Genomic DNA, 22,120 nt, shown 5'->3' with positions numbered 1-22,120 from the left:
CTGAGGACCAAGTCACTCTCCTAAATCGGGGTATAAACTGTCACGTTATGTCCAGACCGAGTGAGATGGCCCGGAAAGTGGAGTTGGAGATTCTGTTGGACGACATATTCGACCTCGAAGCACAAAAGAAGGTCACCACCAAAGATACCTTACAAGCAGAACTTATTGCGGAAGGAGGAAAGAATCGAGGCAACTACAGAATCACCGTACTGTCCCCCGAGCTCAAAGCGGCAGCTAAGAGCCTTCGTGAGAACAAGGAGATAGTTGTCAGGAGAGGCGACAAGTCGCCAATATACGTCATTCTTAAAAAAGACGAATATCTGGCGAAAATGAAACTCATACTCTCTGAACAAACTAAATTCCAAAGGGTAACGAAGGACACTACAACCGAACTGAAAGCAATGGTCAACAAATTGATTGAAACTGTGAACGCCAAGAAACTTGAACGCCAAGTTTCACCTTCCTTCTTATGATGTCTTCAACGAAAGGAATTCTGAACAGGAATTAGGTCACAGCGAAAGGAGATCTGTACCACGAGTCAAAGTTAAAGTGGTAAGTCATCGGAACCAAAAGTATGGCGTCGCTAAATACTTCATGAAATTATTTATGCACAAGAATATATACAGCAGCGGAATGTTTCGAAAAATTTTTATTCATGGAGTAGTCGCCCTTAATAAGACTATATTTGTAATCAAAGTAGAAGGTTTGTCACCCTTAAGGTGACTATATTTGCAAACAATATAAGGTGTTTGTCGCTCTTAAGGTGACTATATTTGTAAACAAAATAAGGTGGTTGTCGTCCATAAGATGACTATATTTGTAAACAAAATAAGGTGTTTGTCTCCCATAAGGTGATTATGTTTGTAAACAATATAAGGAGTCTTTCGTCCATAAGGTTGGAAACATATATGTAAACAATGTAAATCTGAATTACTATATTAAACATGACGAATGAAGCCCTTTGCAAAATTTGTATTATTATTAAATAACCCTAAAAATTATGGTGGAAAATATGAATATTTACCAAGAGTCTGCAGGTGAGAAAGGTGAGACAGGTGACGGATGAGGACGGGCAGTTGTACGGGCAGTTGCTGTGGTGTGATTTGCTGGCCGAGGCTCTCGAGGGTGTGAGGCAGGAGGGGTATGGCTACCTCAGGCAAGACACCATAAAACTCCTCTAAGATACACTTACTGCCGGGGGCTGTCAGCCTCTCCAAACATTGCTTTGATATATCACTGTTTCTCTCTTTGCTGAATAAACTATATGCAAGACATAAGGATATGGTTACCTGCATTTTTGCCAGCACAAACAGTGTAGACAGACACTGCTTTAGTTGGGGTGTATCTTTTATGATTAGGCAAGTTTTCGTAGGTGTCACCTTCTTAAGGACAAGCGGCAGGACAACCCACGAGTCAACACTCTGTATTGACCACTTTTGTTCTGTACGCAGCTTCTCACACACGGCTTGGATGACATGCTCACTTCCGCTGGACTCTGCTACATGCTTCAACAGCTCGTCAGTCTCATGTGTAACCATCTTGCACAGGTCAATTATGTGAGTAATGAACCTGTCCTCTACTCCCTGGGCACACAGCACCCCGGTTGTGCTGAGTAAAATGTTCTGCCATCTGGGGCGCTCCCTAAACTCTTGTAGCACGTCGCTAATATCAAACTTTGACTCTCTCAGGTGATCTCCCAAGGAGCGTTTTTCCTTACGTACAACATCCACCAAGAGGTCAATGATTATAGACCTTTCCCCTGACACACGGTGTGATGCTGGATCACCTCGGTCTTGCTCAGCCCTCAACAAGAGAGCGACCAGCCTCCTGCTGGCACAATACTCCTGGTATCTGGCGTGAAAATAACCAAACACCCACACCACATTGAGGCCCCGACGGTAGCTGGTTCTTGTGAAATAGTTGGACAAGACCTCCTCCTGCGGCAGTCCCAGAGTGTCACACTTCTCCCTAATCTCCGCTTCCGTCTCCGGCCAAAGGTCGTACTCCTGCCTCTGGATCCCTCTTAAACTAATCTCTTCTAAGAACCACAAAAACTTTCTCACATTTTCGTCAAATTTTCTTTTGGGTTCGGTCACGTGTTTGTCTGTGAGTCTGGACACCAGTTTACTGGTTATGAAGTCATGAATCTTCTCGTAGACTTGAGTGTTTGTGGTGAGGTTGTTAAATTCTTCTGGAGCCTCGACACACAGCAGCGCCAACAAGGTCAAGGTGAGTGGAGTGTTGAGGTACTCACCAAGGAACTCACTCATCTCCTCCAGCCGCTGGGTAAACCTCCCTGTGATGACACTCCGTTGGCTCTCTTCCTCCACCAGCACCTTGATGGTTCTCTCGGCGAACTCCACGCGACGTTCTGGAGTGATGCCCAAGACGAGGATGTTGCAGCGAGGTCTGGTGTGTGGGACGAGCTGTGACAGTTGTTGGTCCCACCCCGGCCGTGTGGTTATCACCAACCTCACATCCTTGCCAGGCAGGTGCAACAGCTCCTTCACCAGCCTTCCTGAATGGTCGTTGACCTCGTCGTAGCCGTCAATCAGGACTAATATATTTAAGCTCAAGATTATCTCCCTAAACAGCTGGAAGTCGGCACCAGAATCATTAAGTGTTTGAGGCAGCAACTGGCGGAGGAGATCATCGAAGGTATTAAGATGTATGTCCCTGCACTGTACATAGAAAACGAGGTCCACAGTGCCCAGGAGACGTATGGCAGCAGGTTCCTTTACCCACTTCTCGAGGATGAGCTTGAGTAAAGTTGTCTTGCCCATACCACCTTCCCCCGTCAGGAGGACACACTGAGGGACTCTTCCGTCCTCTCGTCTCATACTCAAGATGTCTTCATAGTTTATATCCTGACCCTTGGCAGCGTCGGAGGGTCTTGCCCCTATGACGGGATCTTCAAGAAGTCGCAGTCGTGTAAAAGCAAGACTTGGGTTGTAGTTAATGTTGAGGAGGAGCCAGGGTGCGGGAACAATCTGGTACAGCAGTTTATACCCGTCAGTTAGCTCCTGCTTGCTCATCTGTTGAACCTCTTCTGTGATGTGGCTTCTGAACATCTTAATCTCCTGGCGGAGCTGAGGCAAGTACGCCACATCTGAGGGATCCAGCGGCTCTCTGACCTTCGCTAGCAGACCACCAATATACTTGGTGACATCTCTGGTCACGTGGTCCACATCCTGGCTGTTTGTCCCACACCGGACGCCGGCCTCAGCCAGCATCTTAGCCAATAAGTCACTGAGCTCCGTCAGTGTTGACGTAAGATCTTGCTCTGACATTCCCACATTATCATGGGCCAACGTGTTTCGGTATTTCTTCAGCTTGTAAATGAGGTGTTCAAGTGATGGTCCCTGAGGCCCTGGAGTGGTCCACGTGGGGTCATTCATCTCAGCCAGACCACACACACGTTGCAGGAGTTTATACAACAGGGTGATGTCAAAAGTTGCCGCGTCAGTGGAAGCTTCGAGTTTATCCCTCTGGTGATCATCGAAGACACGCCTGTACTGAGCATTGGTGTACCCCATGTCCTGAGTGAGGTAAGTCACTACTGGGAAGGTACCCCGGTACGACCACATAAACACACTTGCTAGCGCGTCTCGTCCTGCCTTAGTCACAGCCAGTCCATACCGCAGTCTGTTCACATCTTCCGGTTGGATAACAGGACTCGAGGCCGCCATATTGGGCCGTATGATTCTCACCTCACACAACTGTTGTCAAGTTTCACACAAGCAGTAAATGTCCCACGCTGGATTTGTTATTATATTATGTTTAAAAACATAACATTGTTTCTCACTGTCGGAGACGGGCAGCTTGTTAGGCTTATGTAGGCCTTCCTAAGCCAACGACAGACCTTCCTCAGGATGCATCCCTCAACAGTTGACTAATTTCCAGGTTAATGTTTACTGCTAGGTGAACAGAGGTATCAGGAGGCTGAGCATCTCACACTGCCAGGGAATCAAACTCGGAACTAATCGGTGATGATCCGACTGCATTAACCATAATACAGTCACTTAATTGACCAAAAATATAAGTGATTTCCAAATAAACCAAATTTTACAAAATGTGTTCACATGTTAATGCAATATTCGGTTCCAGCTTTATTTGTTATTTTCAATTTGTTCTTTAACTAGTTAATTTCTTCTGTCTTTATACTCTTCAGATTTCTGTCATCTGGAAGAACAATTTAACGTTATTAAAACAAGATGTTAGTGTTAAACATTGGACCTGAAATACATTTTTGAGATCACTAAAACAAATAAAATTCCAAAGTCTGCCTCCTGCATTTTGTTTTATTTTATAACTTAAAACTTGTCAATATTTTGACCTAACTCCTGTGATCATTGTGGTGTTGGCTTCTGGTTTAGGTAGAGTAATGGTGCTCATTTTCTCACACAGAAATATACGGTGTAGCATTTAGTAATGTTATTCTCTGCCTTTATCTTGCTCTTGTAAGGACCTATTTAGATTATGCAGTTCAGTTTGGTCAACATACAATATACTGGACATAATTTAACTTGAACCCATAAAGAGAAGAATGACAAAGTGTATCTCATGAATTAGAAATCTCCCTTATTAAGAGAGATTAAGGAAGCTATGTTTACACATTCTTCGGAAAGTATAGTTGATATTATTGATGTTGTCAAAAGGATGAAAAGTTATGTCGACGGTAGTAATAATAAGTTGTTAACTATATAACACAAAATTGAACAAGAAATGATAAATCTGTATCAATAAGAAATAATGTCTGCTTCTCTGTCTACGCGAGCTAGAAGACCCTACTCAGGGAGCTAGCCTCACCTAATTTCTAACAGTAATTCCTGCTGGGTATGTGCCCAACAGGGAATAGCATATATGTAGGGAGTACAACTTTAAAGAGTACCAAAGCTACCCCCCTACCACGAACTTTGCTATATCATATTAATTAGGCTTTGAATTATTTATTTATTTTCTTGCAAGGGTTGCCATCTGAGGTTCTGTGTAGATCGCCCTCTCCCCCTCCGCTCTCTTGTGGACAATATTCACAGTATAATGTTAACAACTTACATGGAGTTTACTACAAGTAAACTTCCGTCCCCTGAGAGTCTCTTATAGGAGCAATGATGGCGGGCCGCGTAGAGCCTCATCATATAAAATGGCCGCCTAGAGGCACATAAAATGGCCGCCTAGAGGCACATAAAATGGCCGCCTAGAGGCACATAAAATGGCCGCCAGGAGGCACATAAAAGGCTGCCTAGAGGCACATAATGGGTCGCTTGTAGGTACATAAAGGGGCCGCCTAGAGGCACACAAAGGGCCGCCTAGAGGAACATAATGGGTCGCCTAGAGGCAAATAAAATGGCCGCCTAGAGGCACAAAAAGGGCCTCCTAGAGGCACATAAAATGGCCGCCATGAGGCCAAAATATGGCCACCTGGAGGCCCATAAAATGGCCGCCTCGAGGCACAAAAAGGGCCGCCTTGAGGCACATAAAATGGCCGCCTAGAGGCCCATAAAATGGCAGCCAAGAGGCACATAAAATGGCCCCCTAGAGGCCCAAAAAAAGGCCGCCTAGAGACACAAAAAAGGGCTGCCTTGAGGTACATAAAGGGCCGCCTAGAGGCACATAAAGGGCCGCCTAGAGGCACATAAAGGGGCCGCCTAGATGCACATAAAGGGGCCGCCTAGAGGTGCATAAAAGGGCCGGCTAGAGGTGCATAAAGGGGCCGCCTAGAGGTACATAAAGGGGCCGCCTAGAGGTGCATAAAGGGGCCGCCTAGAGGTACATAAAGGGGCCGCCTAGATGTACATAAAGGGCCGCCTAGAGGTACATAAAGGGGCCGCCTAGAGGTGAATAAAGGGGCCGCCTAGAGGTACATAAAGGGCCGCCTAGAGGCACATAAAGAGGCCGCCTAGAGGTGCATAAAAAGCCACCTAGAGGTACATAAAGGGGCCGCCTATAGGTACATAAAGGGGCCGCCTAGAGGTGCATAAAGGGGCCGCCTAGAGGTACATAAAGGGGCCCCTAGAGGTGCATAAAGGGGCCGCGTAGAGGTGCATAAAGGGGCCGCCTAGAGGTGCATAAAGGGGCCGCCTAGAGGTACATAAAGGGGCCGCCTAGAGGTACATAAAGGGGCCGCCTAGAGGTACATAAAGGGGCCGCCTAGAGGTGCATAAAAGGCCACCTAGAGGTACATAAAGGGGCCGCCTAGAGGTACATAAAGGGGCCGCCTAGAGGTGCATAAAGGGGCCGCCTAGAGGTACATAAAGGGGCCGCCTAGAGGTGCATAAAGGGGCCGCCTAGAGGTACATAAAGGGGCCGCCTAGAGGTACACAAAGGGGCCGCCTAGAGGTACATAAAGGGGCCGCCTAGAGGTGCATAAAGGGGCCGCCTAGAGGTACATAAAGGGCCGCCTAGAGGCACATAAAGAGGTCGACTAGAGGTGCATAAAGGGCCGCCTAGAGGCACATAAATAGGCCGCCTAGAGGTGCATAAAAGGCCACCTAGAGGTACATAAAGGGGCCGCCTAGAGGTACATAAAGGGGCCGCCTAGAGGTGCATAAAGGGCCGCCTAGAGGTACATAAAGGGGCCGCCTAGAGGCACATAAAGAGGCCGCCTAGAGGTGCATAAAGGGCCGCCTAGAGGCACATAAAGAGGCCGCCTAGAGGTGCATAAAGAGGCCGCCTAGAGGTACATAAAGGGCCGCCTAGAGGCACATAAAGAGGTGCATAAAGGGCCGCCTAGAGGTACATAAAGGGCCGCCTAGAGGCACATTAAGGGCCGCCTAGAGGTGCATAAAGGGCCGCCTAGAGGCACATTAAGGGCCGACAAGAGGCACATAAAGGGGCCGACTAGAGGCACACAAATGGGCCGCCTAGAGGCACATAAAGGGGTCGCCTAGAGGCACATTAAGGGCCGACTAGAGGCACATAAAGGGGCCGCCTGGAGCAACATAAAGGGCCGCCTAGAGGTACATAAAGGGGCCGCCTAGAGGTACATAAAGGGCCGCCTAGAGGTGCATAAAGGGCCGCCTAGAGGTACATAAAGGGGCCGCCTAGAGGCACATAAATGGGCCGCCTAGAGCAACATAAAGGGCCGCCTAGAGGTGCATAAAAGGGCCGGCTAGAGGTGCATAAAGGGGCCGCCTAGAGGTACATAAAGGGGCCGCCTAGAGGTGCATAAAGGGGCCGCCTAGAGGTACATAATGGGGCCGCCTAGAGGTACATAAAGGGCCGCCTAGAGGCACATAAAGGGGCCGTCTAGAGCTACATAAAGGGCCGCCTAGAGGTACATAAAGGGGCCGCCTAGAGGCTCATAAAGGGGCCGCCTAGAGGTACATAAAGGGGCCGCCTAGAGGTGCATAAAAGGCCACCTAGAGGTACATAAAGGGGCCGCCTAGAGGTACATAAAGGGGCCGCCTAGAGGTGCATAAAGGGGCCGCCTAGAGGTACATAAAGGGGCCGCCTAGAGGTGCATAAAGGGGCCGCCTAGAGGTACATAAAGGGGCCGCCTAGAGGTACACAAAGGGGCCGCCTAGAGGTACATAAAGGGGCCGCCTAGAGGTGCATAAAGGGGCCGCCTAGAGGTACATAAAGGGCCGCCTAGAGGCACATAAAGAGGTCGACTAGAGGTGCATAAAGGGCCGCCTAGAGGCACATAAATAGGCCGCCTAGAGGTGCATAAAAGGCCACCTAGAGGTACATAAAGGAGCCGCCTAGAGGTACATAAAGGGGCCGCCTAGAGGTGCATAAAGGGCCGCCTAGAGGTACATAAAGGGGCCGCCTAGAGGCACATAAAGAGGCCGCCTAGAGGTGCATAAAGGGCCGCCTAGAGGCACATAAAGAGGCCGCCTAGAGGTGCATAAAGAGGCCGCCTAGAGGTACATAAAGGGCCGCCTAGAGGCACATAAAGAGGTGCATAAAGGGCCGCCTAGAGGTACATAAAGGGCCGCCTAGAGGCACATTAAGGGCCGCCTAGAGGTGCATAAAGGGCCGCCTAGAGGCACATTAAGGGCCGACAAGAGGCACATAAAGGGGCCGACTAGAGGCACACAAATGGGCCGCCTAGAGGCACATAAAGGGGTCGCCTAGAGGCACATTAAGGGCCGACTAGAGGCACATAAAGGGGCCGCCTGGAGCAACATAAAGGGCCGCCTAGAGGTACATAAAGGGGCCGCCTAGAGGTACATAAAGGGCCGCCTAGAGGTGCATAAAGGGCCGCCTAGAGGTACATAAAGGGGCCGCCTAGAGGCACATAAATGGGCCGCCTAGAGCAACATAAAGGGCCGCCTAGAGGTGCATAAAAGGGCCGGCTAGAGGTGCATAAAGGGGCCGCCTAGAGGTACATAAAGGGGCCGCCTAGAGGTGCATAAAGGGGCCGCCTAGAGGGACATAATGGGGCCGCCTAGAGGTACATAAAGGGCCGCCTAGAGGCACATAAAGGGGCCGTCTAGAGCTACATAAAGGGCCGCCTAGAGGTACATAAAGGGGCCGCCTAGAGGCTCATAAAGGGGCCGCCTAGAGGTACATAAATGGGCCACCGGGAGGTACATAAAGGGCCGCCTAGAGGCACATAAAGGGGCCGCCTAGAGGTACATAAAGGGGCCGCCCAGAGGTACATAATGAGGCCACCTAGAGGTACATAAAGGGCCACCTAGAGGTGCATAAAGGGGGCCGCCTAGAGGCGCATAAAGGGGCCGCCTAGAGGCACATAAATGGGCCGCCTAAAGGTACATAAAGGGCAACCTAGAGGTGAATAAAGGGGCCGCCTAGAGGCACATAAAGGGGCCGCCTAGAGGTACATAAAGAGGCCGCCCAGAGGTACATAATGAGGCCACCTAGAGGTACATAAAGAGCAACCTAGAGGTGAATAAAGGGGCCGCCTAGAGGCACATAAAGGGGCCGCCTAGAGGTACATAAAGGGCCGCCTAGAGGCACATAATGAGGCCACCTAGAGGTACATAAAGGGCCACCTAGAGGTGCATAAAGGGGCAGCCTAGAGGCACATAAATGGGCCGCCTAAAGCTACATAAAGGGCCGCCTAGAGGTACATAAAGGGGCTGCTTAGACGTACATAAAGGGCAGCCTAGAGGTACATAAATGGGCCGCCTAGAGGTACATAAGGGGCTGCCTAGAGGTACATAATGAGGCCACCTAGAGGTACATAAAGGGGCACCTAGAGGTGCATAAAGGGGCCGCCTAGAGGCACATAATTCGGCCGCCTAAAGAACATAAGAACATAAGAACATAAGAACAAAGGTAACTGCAGAAGGCCTATTGGCCCATACGAGGCAGCTCCTATTCTATAACCACCCAATCCCACTCATATACTTGTCCAACCCGTGCTTGAAACAATCGAGGGACCCCACCTCCACAATGTTACGCGGCAATTGGTTCCACAAATCAACAACCCTGTTACTGAACCAGTATTTACCCAAGTCTTTCCTAAATCTAAACTTATCCAATTTATATCCATTGGTTCGTGTTCTGTCCTGTGTTGATACTTTTAATACCCTATTGATATCCCCCCGGTTATGTCCATTCATCCACTTGTAAACCTCTATCATGTCACCCCTAACTCTTCGCCTTTCCAGTGAATGCAACTTAAGCTTTGTTAATCTTTCTTCATATGAAAGATTTCTAATTTGGGGAATTAACTTAGTCATCCTACGCTGGACACGTTCAAGTGAATTTATATCCATTCTATAATATGGTGACCAAAACTGAACTGCATAATCTAAATGGGGCCTAACTAGAGCAAGATATAGCTTGAGAACCACACCAGGTGTCTTGTTACTAACGCTGCGATTAATAAATCCAAGTGTCCGATTTGCCTTATTACGAACATTTATGCATTGATCCTTTTGTTTTAAATTCTTACTAATCATAACTCCCAGATCCCTTTCGCAATCCGACTTCGCAATCACAACACCATCTAGCTCGTATCTTGTAACTCTATCATCATTACCTAACCTCAGAACTTTACATTTATCAGCATTAAACTGCATCTGCCAATCCTTTGACCATTTCAAAACCCTATCTAGATCAACTTGAAGTGATAGTGAGTCCTCCTCCGAATTAATTTCCCTACCGATTTTCGTATCATCGGCAAATTTGCAAATGTTGCTACTCAAACCTGAATCTAAATCATTTATATATATTATAAACAACAGAGGTCCCAGGACAGAGCCTTGAGGCACTCCACTTACAACATTTTCCCACTCTGACTTGATTCCATTTATACTAACTCTCTGTTTCCTTTGGTATAGCCATGCCCTAATCCAGCTTAATATAGCACCCCCAATACTATGAGACTCTATTTTTTTAATCAGTCTTTCATGTGGCACTGTATCAAAAGCTTTGCTAAAGTCAAGGTATACAACATCGCAATCCTTACCACTATCAACTGCCTCAACAATGCTAGAATAAAAAGATAACAAATTTGTTAAACATGAACGGCCATTTATAAAACCATGTTGCGACTCAATTATTAATTTATGTTTTTCAAGATGAAGACGAATTTTATTTGCTATTATAGATTCGAGTAACTTTCCCACAATAGACGTTAGGCTAATTGGTCGATAGTTAGACGCAAGTGATCTATCTCCTTTCTTAAAAACTGGTATCACATTAGCAACTTTCCAAAACTCTGGCACTCTGCCTGACTCTATTGATTTATTAAATATGGTTGACAGTGGGTCACAAAGCTCCTCTTTGCATTCTTTAAGCACCCTAGCAAACACTTCATCCGGCCCTGGAGATTTGTTTGGTTTGAGTTTTACTATTTGTTTAAGAACATCCTCCCTGGTAACTGCTAAACTCGTCAACCTGTCCTCGTCCCCACCCACATAGACTTGTTCGGCTGAAGGCATATTGTTAAGTTCCTCTTTAGTAAATACAGATACAAAATATTTATTAAAAATACTACTCATCTCTTCATCACTATCTGTTATTTGACCTGTCTCAGTTTTTAATGGACCTATCCTTTCCCTAGTCTTAGTACGATATAACTGAAAAAACCCTTTAGGATTTGTCTTTGCTTGCCCTGCTATGCGAACTTCATAGTTTCTTTTTGCTTTCCTTATCTCTTTTTTAACATTTCTAACCAGTTGTACGAATTCCTGTTCTAAAGTGACCTCCCCATTTTTAATCCTTTTGTACCAAGCTCTCTTTTTACCTATAAGGTTCTTCAAATTCTTTGTTATCCACTTTGGGTCATTAGTATACGATCTATTCAATTTGTATGGTATACTACGTTCCTGTGCTTTGTTTAGAATATTCTTAAATAAGTTATATATTGAATCCACATCGAAATCCCCATTTAAGTCACCTATCGCTGGGTTCATGTCTCGCTCCAAGACCGGCCCACACCCCATACCCAAGCCTTTCCAATCAATTTGACCCAAAAAATTTCTTAGGCTATTAAAATCAGCTTTTCGAAAATCTGGCACTTTAACAGAATTTTCTCCTACTGGTCTATTCCATTCTATGCTAAATCTGATTTCTTTGTGATCACTGCTCCCTAGCTCACTCCCTATTTCGATGTCATTAATTTGCGTTTCCCTGTTAGTTAACACTAAATCTAAAATATTATTTTCCCGTGTTGGTTCCTTAATGTGTTGCGTAAGAAAGCAATCGTCAATTAATTCTAGAAAATCTTCTGCTTCACTATTCCCTGTTTTGTTCAACCAGTTTATTCCGCTAAAATTAAAGTCACCCATGACATAAATACTGTTAGATCTAGATGCTCTAGATATTTCATCCCATAGATGCTTTGCTTCCATTCTGTCTAAATTTGGTGGCCTATATATTACTCCTATTATAATATTATTAGCTTTTTCGTTTAATTCAATCCAAATAGTTTCTGTGTGTGGCTCTGTTTTGATTCCCTCTTTGAGACTACATTTCAAATTGTCCCTAACATATATGGCTACTCCACCTCCTCGTCTAATATATCTATCTGTGTGAAATAGTTTAAATCCATATATTTGATATTCAGCTAATAGTTCTCTATTTTCTACATTCATCCACGTTTCGGTAAGTGCAATAATATCTATTTTTTCTGTGCAGACAAGAGCATTTAATTCGTTAATTTTATTTCTTAGACTTCTACTGTTAGTGTAATATACCCTAAGTGAATTGTTATTTTGCGGACCTTCTCTTTCCCTGATCGTTTTGCCAATTCCTTTCTCCCACAAACACATACTTTTATTACCTCCTTCCTCCAAATCAATTCCCATACCTCTATCTACTAACAGTTTAAACCCAAACAAACACCTCTAACCACTTCTTCTAGCGAGTTCGCAACAGCAACAACCCCAGCTCTCGATAGATGCACCCCATCACGAGCATACATTTCATTTCTTCCATAGAAGTGTTCCCAGTTGTCTATGAAAGATATTGCATTTGATTTGCAATATCTTTCCAGCCGGCAATTGACACCAAGTGCCCTCGATATCCATTCATTTCCCACTCCCTTTCTTGGAAGAATGCCACATATGATCGGGATTCCTCCCTTGCTCCTAACTAACTCTATGGCTGTTTTATACCTCTGAATCAGTTCCTCACTCCTGACTCGACCAAAATCATTTCCTCCCACGCTAATGCAAATAATGGGATTGTTCCCATTACCAGCCATAATATCATTCATGTTGTTTATAATATCACCAATGCCAGCTCCGGGATAGCAAACCCTTAACCTGTTCCCCCTATCTCTAGCACAAAACGTTCTATCCAAATACCTTATCTGGGAATCTCCCACAACTAATGTTTGCTTAGGTACTTCCTTTACTTTCTGAGGGGCCTGCGCTTCCTTTCTCTTCGTTGCTTTCCCTTTTGCGCGATCCACAGTCTCTCCACAGCACTCGTCCTCCAAAACGTCAAATGAATTTGAAGTTGCTATGGCGTTTGAAGGCGGCTTTATCAAAGTCTTCTTAAGGCCCCTGTCTTTCGCAACTCTCCAAGACGAGGTCCCTTTACTGCTGGTCTCCTCCTTCGTTACTTCTCGTTGTTTTTTAAGCTGACGCACCTCCTCCCGCAGAGAGTCCAACTCTGTCCTCAGGGCTTCCACTAGAGTCACCAGGTCCTTCACTACAACTTCCATATTGCTATGATAATCCAATATTGCTATGATAACATAAAGGGCCGCCTAGAGGTACATAGAGGGGCCGCTTAGACGTACATAAAGGGCAGCCTAGAGGTACATAAATGGGCCGCCTAGGGGTACATAAAGGGCAGGCTAGAAGTACATAAAGAGGCCGCCTAAAGGCACATAAAGGGGCCGCCTAGAGGTACATAAAGGGGCCGCCTGGAGGAACATAAAGGGCCGCCTGGAGGCACATAAAGGGGCCGCCTAGAGGCACATAAAGGGGCCGCCTAGAGGAACATAAAGGGCCGCCTAGAGGCACATAAAGGGGCCGCCTAGAGGAACATAAAGGGCCGCCTAGAGGCACATAAAGGGCCGCCTAGAGGCACATAAAGGGGCAGCCTAGAGGCACATAAAGGGGCCGCCTAGAGGAACATAAAGGGCCGCCTAGAGGCACATAAAGGGGCCGCCTAGAGGCACATAAAGGGGCCGCCTAGAGGAACATAAAGGGCCGCCTAGAGGTACATAAAGGGGCCGCCTAGAGGTACATAAAGGGGCCGCCTAGAGGTACATAAAGGGGCCGCCTAGAGGTACATAAAGGGGCCCCTAGAGGTACATAAAGGGGCCACCTAGAGGAACATAAAGGGCCGCCTAGAGGCACATAAAGGGGCCGCCTAGAGGAACATAAAGGGCCGCCTAGAGGTGAATAAAGGGGCCGCCTAGAGCTACATAAAGGGTCCGCCTAGAGGTACATAAAGGGGCCGCCTAGAGGTACATAAAGGGGCCGCCTAGATGTACATAAAGGGCAACCTAGAGGTGAATAAAGGGGCCGTCTAGAGGTACATAAAGGGCAACCTAGAGGTACATAAAGGGCAGCCTAGAGGTACATAAAGAGGCCGCCTAAAGGCACATGAAGGGGCCGCCTAGAGGTACATAAAGGGGCCACCTAGAGGAACATAAAGGGCCGCCTAGAGGCACATAAAGGGGCCGCCTAGAGGAACATAAAGGGCCGCCTAGAGGAACATAAAGGGCCGCCTAGAGGCACATTTGAAATGTAACCAATCACAGGCAAGTAGGCCTCTGACGTCATGCCAGACAGAGGAGCATCAAGCATGCTCCCAGCAGCCTCAGTTATCCTCACGGACTCAGAGTAGAAGGACCTCGGCTAGGCAGATATATACCTTGCTGTCTCAGTCAATAAATATGTACAGAAGCGACAACTGAGTCTACATTCTACCCGAACAAGGCAAACGAATACATAAAGGGGCCGCCTAGAGGTACATAAAGGGCCGCCTAGAGGTACATAAAGGGGCCGCCTAGAGGCACATAAAGGGGCCGCCTAGAGGCACATAAAGGGGCCGCCTAGAGGAACATAAAGGGCCGCCTAGAGGCACATAAAGGGGCCGCCTAGAGGTACATACAGGGCCGCCTAGAGGCACATAAAGGGGCCGCCTAGAGGCACATAAAGGGGCCGCCTAGAGGAACATAAAGGGCCGCCTAGAGGCACATAAAGGGGCCGCCTAGAGGTACATAAAGGGGCCGCCTAGAGGAACATAAAGGGCCGCCTAGAGGCACATAAAGGGGCCCCCTAGAGGTACATAAAGGGCCGCCTAGAGGCACATAAACGAGCCGCCTAGAGGCACATAAAGGGGCCGCCTAGAGGCACATAAAGGGGCCGCCTAGAGGAACATAAAGGGCCGCCTAGAGGCACATAAAGGGGCAACCTAGAGGTACATAAAGGGGCCGCCAAGAGGTACATAAAGGGGCCGCCTAGAGGAACATAAAGGGGCTACCTAGAGGTACATAAAGGGGCCGCCTAGAGGAACATAAAGGGGCCGCCTAGAGGTACATAAAGGGGCCGCCAAGAGGTATATAAAGGGGCCGCCTAGAGGAACATAAAGGGGCCGCCTAGAGCTACACAAAGGGGCCACCTAGAGGTACATAAAGGGCCGCCTAGGGGCACATAAAGGGCCGCCTATAGGCACATAAAGGAGCCGCCTCGGGGTACATAAATGGCCGCCTGGAGCTATATAAAGGGCCGCCTAGAGGCATATAAAGGTCCGCCTAGAGGCACATAAAGGGCCGCCTAGAGGTACATAAAAAGGCCGCCTAGAGGTACATAAAAAGGCCGCACAGAGGTACATAAAGGGCCGCCTAGAGGTGCATAAAAAGGCCGCCTAGAGGTACATAAAGGGTCGCCTAGAGGTACATAAAAACGCCGCCTAGAGGTACATAAAAAGGCCGCCTAGAGGTGCATAAAGGGCCGCCTAGAGGCGCAAAAAAGGCCGCCTACAGGTACATAAATGGCCGCCTACAGGAGTAAAAAGGGGTAATCTAGATGGACATAAAGGGCGGCCTAGAGGTACATAAAGGGCCGCCTAGAGGTACATAAAGGGCCGCCTAGAGGTACATAAAGGGCAGCCCGAGGTACAGAAAGGGTGAGCATATAGGAACATAAATGCCCTGTCTGGAGGTACATAAAATGCTGCCTAGAGGTGCATAAAAATGCCGACTAGAGGCACATAAAGGAGCCACCTAGAGGTGCATAAATGGATGCCTAGAGTGATATAAAGGGACGCCTAGAGGCACATAAAGGAGCCTCCTGAAGGTGCATAAAAGGCCGCCAAGAGGCCCATAAAGGAGCCGCCTAGAGGCACATAAAGGGCCGCCTAGAGGCACATAAAGGGCCGCCTAGAGGTACATAAAGGGACGCCTAGAGGCACATATAGGGCCGCCTAGAGGTACATAAATGGACCGCCTAGAGGCACATAAAGGGCCGCCTAGAGGCACATAAAGGAGCCGCCTAGAGGTACATAAATGGGCCGCCTAGAGGCACATAAAGGGCCGCCTAGATTCACATAAAGGAGCCGCCTAGAGGTACATAAAGGAGCCGCCTAGAGGCACATAAAGGGCCGCCTAGAGGCACATAAAGGAGCCGCCTAGAGGCATATAAAGGGCCGCCTAGAGGTACATAAAGGGACGCCTAGAGGCACATAAAGGAGCCGCCTAGAGGTACATAAAGGGACTGCCTAGAGGCACATAAATGAGCCGCCTAGAGGCACATAAAGGGCCGCCTAGAGGTACATAAAGGGACGCCTAGAGGCACATAAAGGGCCGCCTAGAGGTACATAAATGGGCCGCCTAGAGGCACATAAAGGGCCGCCTAGAGGCACATAAAGGAGCCGCCTAGAGGTACATAAAGGGACTGCCTAGAGGCACATAAAGGGCCGCCTAGAGGTACATAAATGGGCCGCCTAGAGGCACATAAAGGGCCGCCTAGAGGCACATAAAGGAGCCGCCTAGAGGTACATAAAGGGACTGCCTAGAGGCACATAGAGGGCCGCCAAGAGGTGCATAAAGGGCCGCCTAGAGGAACATAATGGGCCTCCTAGAGGCACATTAAGGGGCCGCCTAGAGGCACATAAAGGGCCGCCTAGAGGCACATAAAGGGCCGCCTAGAGGCACATAAAGGGGTCGCCTAGAGGCATATTAAGGGCCGACTAGAGGCACATAAAGGGGCCGCCTGGAGCAACATAAAGGGCCGCCTAGAGGTACATAAAGGGGCCGCCTAGAGGTACATAAAGGGCCGCCTAGAGGTGCATAAAGGGCCGCCTAGAGGTACATAAAGGGGCCGCCTAGAGGCACATAAATGGGCCGCCTAGAGCAACATAAAGGGCCGCCTAGAGGTGCATAAAAGGGCCGGCTAGAGGTGCATAAAGGGGCCGCCTAGAGGTACATAAAGGGGCCGCCTAGAGGTGCATAAAGGGGCCGCCTAGAGGTACATAATGGGGCCGCCTAGAGGTACATAAAGGGCCGCCTAGAGGCACATAAAGGGGCCGTCTAGAGCTACATAAAGGGCCGCCTAGAGGTACATAAAGGGGCCGCCTAGAGGCTCATAAAGGGGCCGCCTAGAGGTACATAAATGGGCCACCGGGAGGTACATAAAGGGCCGCCTAGAGGCACATAAAGGGGCCGCCTAGAGGTACATAAAGGGGCCGCCCAGAGGTACATAATGAGGCCACCTAGAGGTACATAAAGGGCCACCTAGAGGTGCATAAAGGGGGCCGCCTAGAGGCGCATAAAGGGGCCGCCTAGAGGCACATAAATGGGCCGCCTAAAGGTACATAAAGGGCAACCTAGAGGTGAATAAAGGGGCCGCCTAGAGGCACATAAAGGGGCCGCCTAGAGGTACATAAAGAGGCCGCCCAGAGGTACGTAATGAGGCCACCTAGAGGTACATAAAGAGCAACCTAGAGGTGAATAAAGGGGCCGCCTAGAGGCACATAAAGGGGCCGCCTAGAGGTACATAAAGGGCCGCCTAGAGGCACATAATGAGGCCACCTAGAGGTACATAAAGGGCCACCTAGAGGTGCATAAAGGGGCAGCCTAGAGGCACATAAATGGGCCGCCTAAAGCTACATAAAGGGCCGCCTAGAGGTACATAAAGGGGCTGCTTAGACGTACATAAAGGGCAGCCTAGAGGTACATAAATGGGCCGCCTAGAGGTACATAAGGGGCCGCCTAGAGGTACATAATGAGGCCACCTAGAGGTACATAAAGGGGCACCTAGAGGTGCATAAAGGGGCCGCCTAGAGGCACATAATTCGGCCGCCTAAAGCTACATAAAGGGCCGCCTAGAGGTACATAGAGGGGCCGCTTAGACGTACATAAAGGGCAGCCTAGAGGTACATAAATGGGCCGCCTAGGGGTACATAAAGGGCAGGCTAGAAGTACATAAAGAGGCCGCCTAAAGGCACATAAAGGGGCCGCCTAGAGGTACATAAAGGGGCCGCCTGGAGGAACATAAAGGGCCGCCTGGAGGCACATAAAGGGGCCGCCTAGAGGCACATAAAGGGGCCGCCTAGAGGAACATAAAGGGCCGCCTAGAGGCACATAAAGGGGCCGCCTAGAGGAACATAAAGGGCCGCCTAGAGGCACATAAAGGGCCGCCTAGAGGCACATAAAGGGGCAGCCTAGAGGCACATAAAGGGGCCGCCTAGAGGAACATAAAGGGCCGCCTAGAGGCACATAAAGGGGCCGCCTAGAGGCACATAAAGGGGCCGCCTAGAGGAACATAAAGGGCCGCCAAGAGGTACATAAAGGGGCCGCCTAGAGGTACATAAAGGGGCCGCCTAGAGGTACATAAAGGGGCCGCCTAGAGGTACATAAAGGGGCCCCTAGAGGTACATAAAGGGGCCACCTAGAGGAACATAAAGGGCCGCCTAGAGGCATATAAAGGGGCCGCCTAGAGGAACATAAAGGGCCGCCTAGAGGTGAATAAAGGGGCCGCCTAGAGCTACATAAAGGGTCCGCCTAGAGGTACATAAAGGGGCCGCCTAGAGGTACATAAAGGGGCCGCCTAGATGTACATAAAGGGCAACCTAGAGGTGAATAAAGGGGCCGCCTAGAGGTACATAAAGGGCAACCTAGAGGTACATAAAGGGCAGCCTAAAGGTACATAAAGAGGCCGCCTAAAGGCACATGAAGGGGCCGCCTAGAGGTACATAAAGGGGCCACCTAGAGGAACATAAAGGGCCGCCTAGAGGCACATAAAGGGGCCGCCTAGAGGAACATAAAGGGCCGCCTAGAGGAACATAAAGGGCCGCCTAGAGGCACATAAAGGGGCCGCCTAGAGGCACATAAAGGGGCCGCCTAGAGGTGCATAAAGTGGCCGCCAAGAGGTACATAAAGGGCCGCCTAGAGGCACATTAAGGGCCGACTAGAGGCACATAAAGGGGCCGACTAGAGGCACATAAAGGGCCGCCTAGAGGCACATAAAGAGCCGATTAGAGGCACATAAAGGGGCCGCCTAGAGGCACATAAAGAGCCGATTAGAGGCACATAAAGGGGCCGCCTAGAGGCACATAAAGAGGTGTATAAAGGGTCGCCTAGAGGCACATAAAGGGGCCGCCTAGAGGTGCATAAAGGGGTAGCCTAGAGGTGCATATAGGGCCGCCTAGAGGCACATAAAGGGACCGCCTAGAGGCACATAAAGGGGCCGCCTAGAGGCACATAAAGTGACCGCCTAGAGGTACATAAAGGGCCGCCTAGAGGCACATTAAGGGCCGACAAGAGGCACATAAAGGGGCCCACTAGAGGCACATAAAGGGCCGCCTAGAGGCACATAAAGAGGCCGTCTAGAGGCACATAAAGAGGCCGTCTAGAGGCACATTAAGGGCCGCCTAGAGGCACATAAAGGGGCCTCCTAGAGGCACATAAAGAGGCCGTCTAGAGGCACATTAAGGGCCGACTAGAGGCACATAAAGGGGCCGACTAGAGGCACATAAAGGGCCGCCTAGAGGTACATAAAGGGCCGCCTAGAGGTACATAAAGGGGCCGCCTAGAGGCACATAAAGGGCCGCCTAGAGGTACATAAAGTGGCCGCCTAGAGGCACATAAAGGGACCGCCTAGAGGTACATAAAGTGGCCGCCTAGATTCACATAAAGGGACCGCCTAGAGGCACATAAAGGGCCGCCTAGAGGTAAATAAAGTGGCCGCCTAGAGGTACATAAAGGGGCCGCCTAGAGGCACATAAAGGGACCGCCTAGAGGTACATGAAGGGGCCGCCTAGAGGAACATAAAGGGGCCACCTAGAGGTACATAAAGGGCCGCCTAGAGGCACATAAAGGGACCGCCTAGAGGTACATGAAGGGGCCGCCTAGAGGAACATAAAGGGGCCGCCTAGAGGCATATAATGGGGCCGGCAAGAGGTAAATAAAGGGGCCGCCTAAAGGTATATAAAGAGCCGCCTAGAGGCACATAAAGGGCCGCCTAGAGGCACATAAAGAGCCGCCTAGAGGCACATAAAGGGCCGCCTAGAGGCAAATAAAGGGGCCGCCTAGAGGCACATAAAGGGGCCGCCTAGAGGCACATAAAGGGCCGCCTAGAGGCAAATAAAGGGGCCGCCTAGTGGAACATAAAGGGGCCGCCTAGAGGCACATAAAGGGACCGCCTAGAGGTACATGAAGGGGCCGCCTAGAGGAATATAAAGGGGCCACCTAGAGGCACATAAAGGGGCCGCCTAGAGGCACATAAAGGGACCGCCTAGAGGTACATAAAGGGCCGCCGAGAGGCACATAAAGGGGCCGCCTAGAGGAACATAAAGGGGACGCCTAGAGGTACATAAAGGGGCCGCCTAGAGGTACATAAAGGGGCCACCTAGAGGTACATAAAGGGCCGCCTAGAGGTACATAAAGGGGCCGCCTAGAGGAACATAAAGGGGACGCCTAGAGGTACATAAAGGGGCCGCCTAGAGGCACATAAAGGGCCGCCTAGAGGCACATAAAGGGGCCACCTAGAGGTACATAAAGGGCCGCCTAGAGGTACATAAAAGGGCCGCCTAGAGGTACATAAAGGGGACGCATAGAGGTACATAAAGGGCCGCCTAGAGGTACATAAAGGGGCCACCTAGAAGTACATAAAGGGGACGCCTAGAGGTACATAAAGGGGCCGCCTAGAGGTACATAAAGAGCCGCCTAGAGGTACATAAAGTGCCGCCTAGAGGTACATGAAGGGGCCGCCTAGAGGAACATAAAGGGCCGCCTAGAGGTACATAAAGGGCCGCCTAGAGGAACATAAACGGCCGCCTAGAGGTACATAAAGGGCCGCCTATAGGAACATAAACGGCCGCCTAGAGGCACATAAAGGGGCCGCCTAGAGGCACATAAAGGGCCGCCTAGAGGAACATAAAGGGGCCGCCTAGAGGTACATAAAGGGGCCGCCTAGAGGTGCATAAAGGGCCGCTTAGAGGTACATAAAGGGCCTCCTTGAGGCACATTAGGGGCGCCTAAAGGCACATAAAGGGCCCCCCTAGAGGTACATAAAGGGGCCACCTTGAGGTGCATAAAGGGCCGCCTGGAGGTACATAAAGGGGCCACCTTGAGGTGCATAAAGGACCGCCTAGAGGTACATAAAGGAGCCGCCTAAAGGTACATAAAGGACCGCCTAGAGGTACATAAAGGGCCGCCTAGAGGTACATAAAGGGCCTCCTAGAGGCACATAAAGGACCGCCTAGAGGTACATAAAAGGCCTCCTAGAGGCACATAAAGGGCCGCCAAGAGGTATATAAAGGGGCCGCCTAGAGGTTCATAAAGGGCCGCCTAGAGGTATATAAAGGGCCGCCTAGAGGCACATAAATGGCCACCTAGAGGTACATAAATGGACCGCTTAGAGGCACATAAAGGGCCCCCTAGAGGCACATAAAAGGCCTCCTAGAGGCATATAAAGGGTCGCCTAGAGGCACATAAAGGGCCGCCTAGAGGCATATAAAGGGGCCGCCTAGAAGCACATAAAGGACCGCCTAGAGGTACATAATTTGTCGCTTGGAGGCACATAAAGGGCCGCTTGGAGGCACATAAAGGGCCGCCTATAGGCACATAAAGGGCCGCTTGGAGGTACATAAAGGGTCGCTTGGAGGCACATAAAGGGCCGCTTGGAGGTACATAAAGGGCCGCTAGGAGGTACATAAAGGGCTGCTTGGAGGTACATAAAGGGCCGCGTGGAGGTACACAAAGGGCCGCCAGGAGGTATATAAAGGGCAGCTTTGAGGCACATTAGAGGGCCGCCTAGAGACACATAAAAGGCCGCCAATAGGAACATAAAAGGCCGCCTGGAGGTATATAAAGGGCCACATGGAGGTACATAATGGGCCGCCTAGAGGTACATAAAGGGGCCGCCTAGAGGTACATAAAGGGCTGCCTAGAGGTACATAAAGTGGCCGCCTAGAGGTACATAAAGAGGCCGCCTAGAGGTACATAAAGGGGCCGCCTAGAGGTACATAAAGAGGCCGCCTAGAGGTACATAAGGTGACCTCCTAGATGTATATAAAGAGACCGCCTAAATGGCCATGAAGGGCTGCATAGAGGTACATAAAGGGGCCACCTAGAGGCACATAAAGGGTCCGCCTAGAGGTACATAAAGAGGCCGCCTAGAGGCACATAAAAGGCCTCCTAGAGGCACATAAAAAGGCCGCCTAGAGGTACATAAAGAGGCCGCCTAAATGCACATAAAGGGCTGCCTGGAGGTACATAAAGGGGCCGCTTAGAGGT

At 49.6% G+C, this 22,120-nt stretch overlaps 1 protein-coding gene across 2 annotated transcripts in view; it reads right to left on the bottom strand.

The window, feature by feature from the left end:
- LOC123770531 (uncharacterized) overlaps positions 1–22,120 on the bottom strand; it is a 187,928-nt gene that overhangs the window by 138,141 nt on the left and 27,667 nt on the right. For both annotated transcript variants that reach the window (XR_011222212.1, XM_069301912.1), the window contains exon 2: positions 1,025–4,182. Coding sequence is in view for 1 of the 2 variants with exons in the window: in XM_069301912.1 (XP_069158013.1) it covers positions 1,025–3,689 (2,665 nt within the window). In the remaining variant the exon portion in view is untranslated. The remainder of the gene's footprint in view (positions 1–1,024; positions 4,183–22,120) is intronic.

The sequence above is a fragment of the Procambarus clarkii genome, chromosome 46, assembly GCF_040958095.1.
Source record: "Procambarus clarkii isolate CNS0578487 chromosome 46, FALCON_Pclarkii_2.0, whole genome shotgun sequence".
In the NCBI taxonomy this organism is placed as follows: domain Eukaryota; kingdom Metazoa; phylum Arthropoda; class Malacostraca; order Decapoda; family Cambaridae; genus Procambarus; species Procambarus clarkii.
Note: the sequence above shows the minus strand (reverse complement) of the source record. Positions and strands in the feature narration are given on the sequence as shown.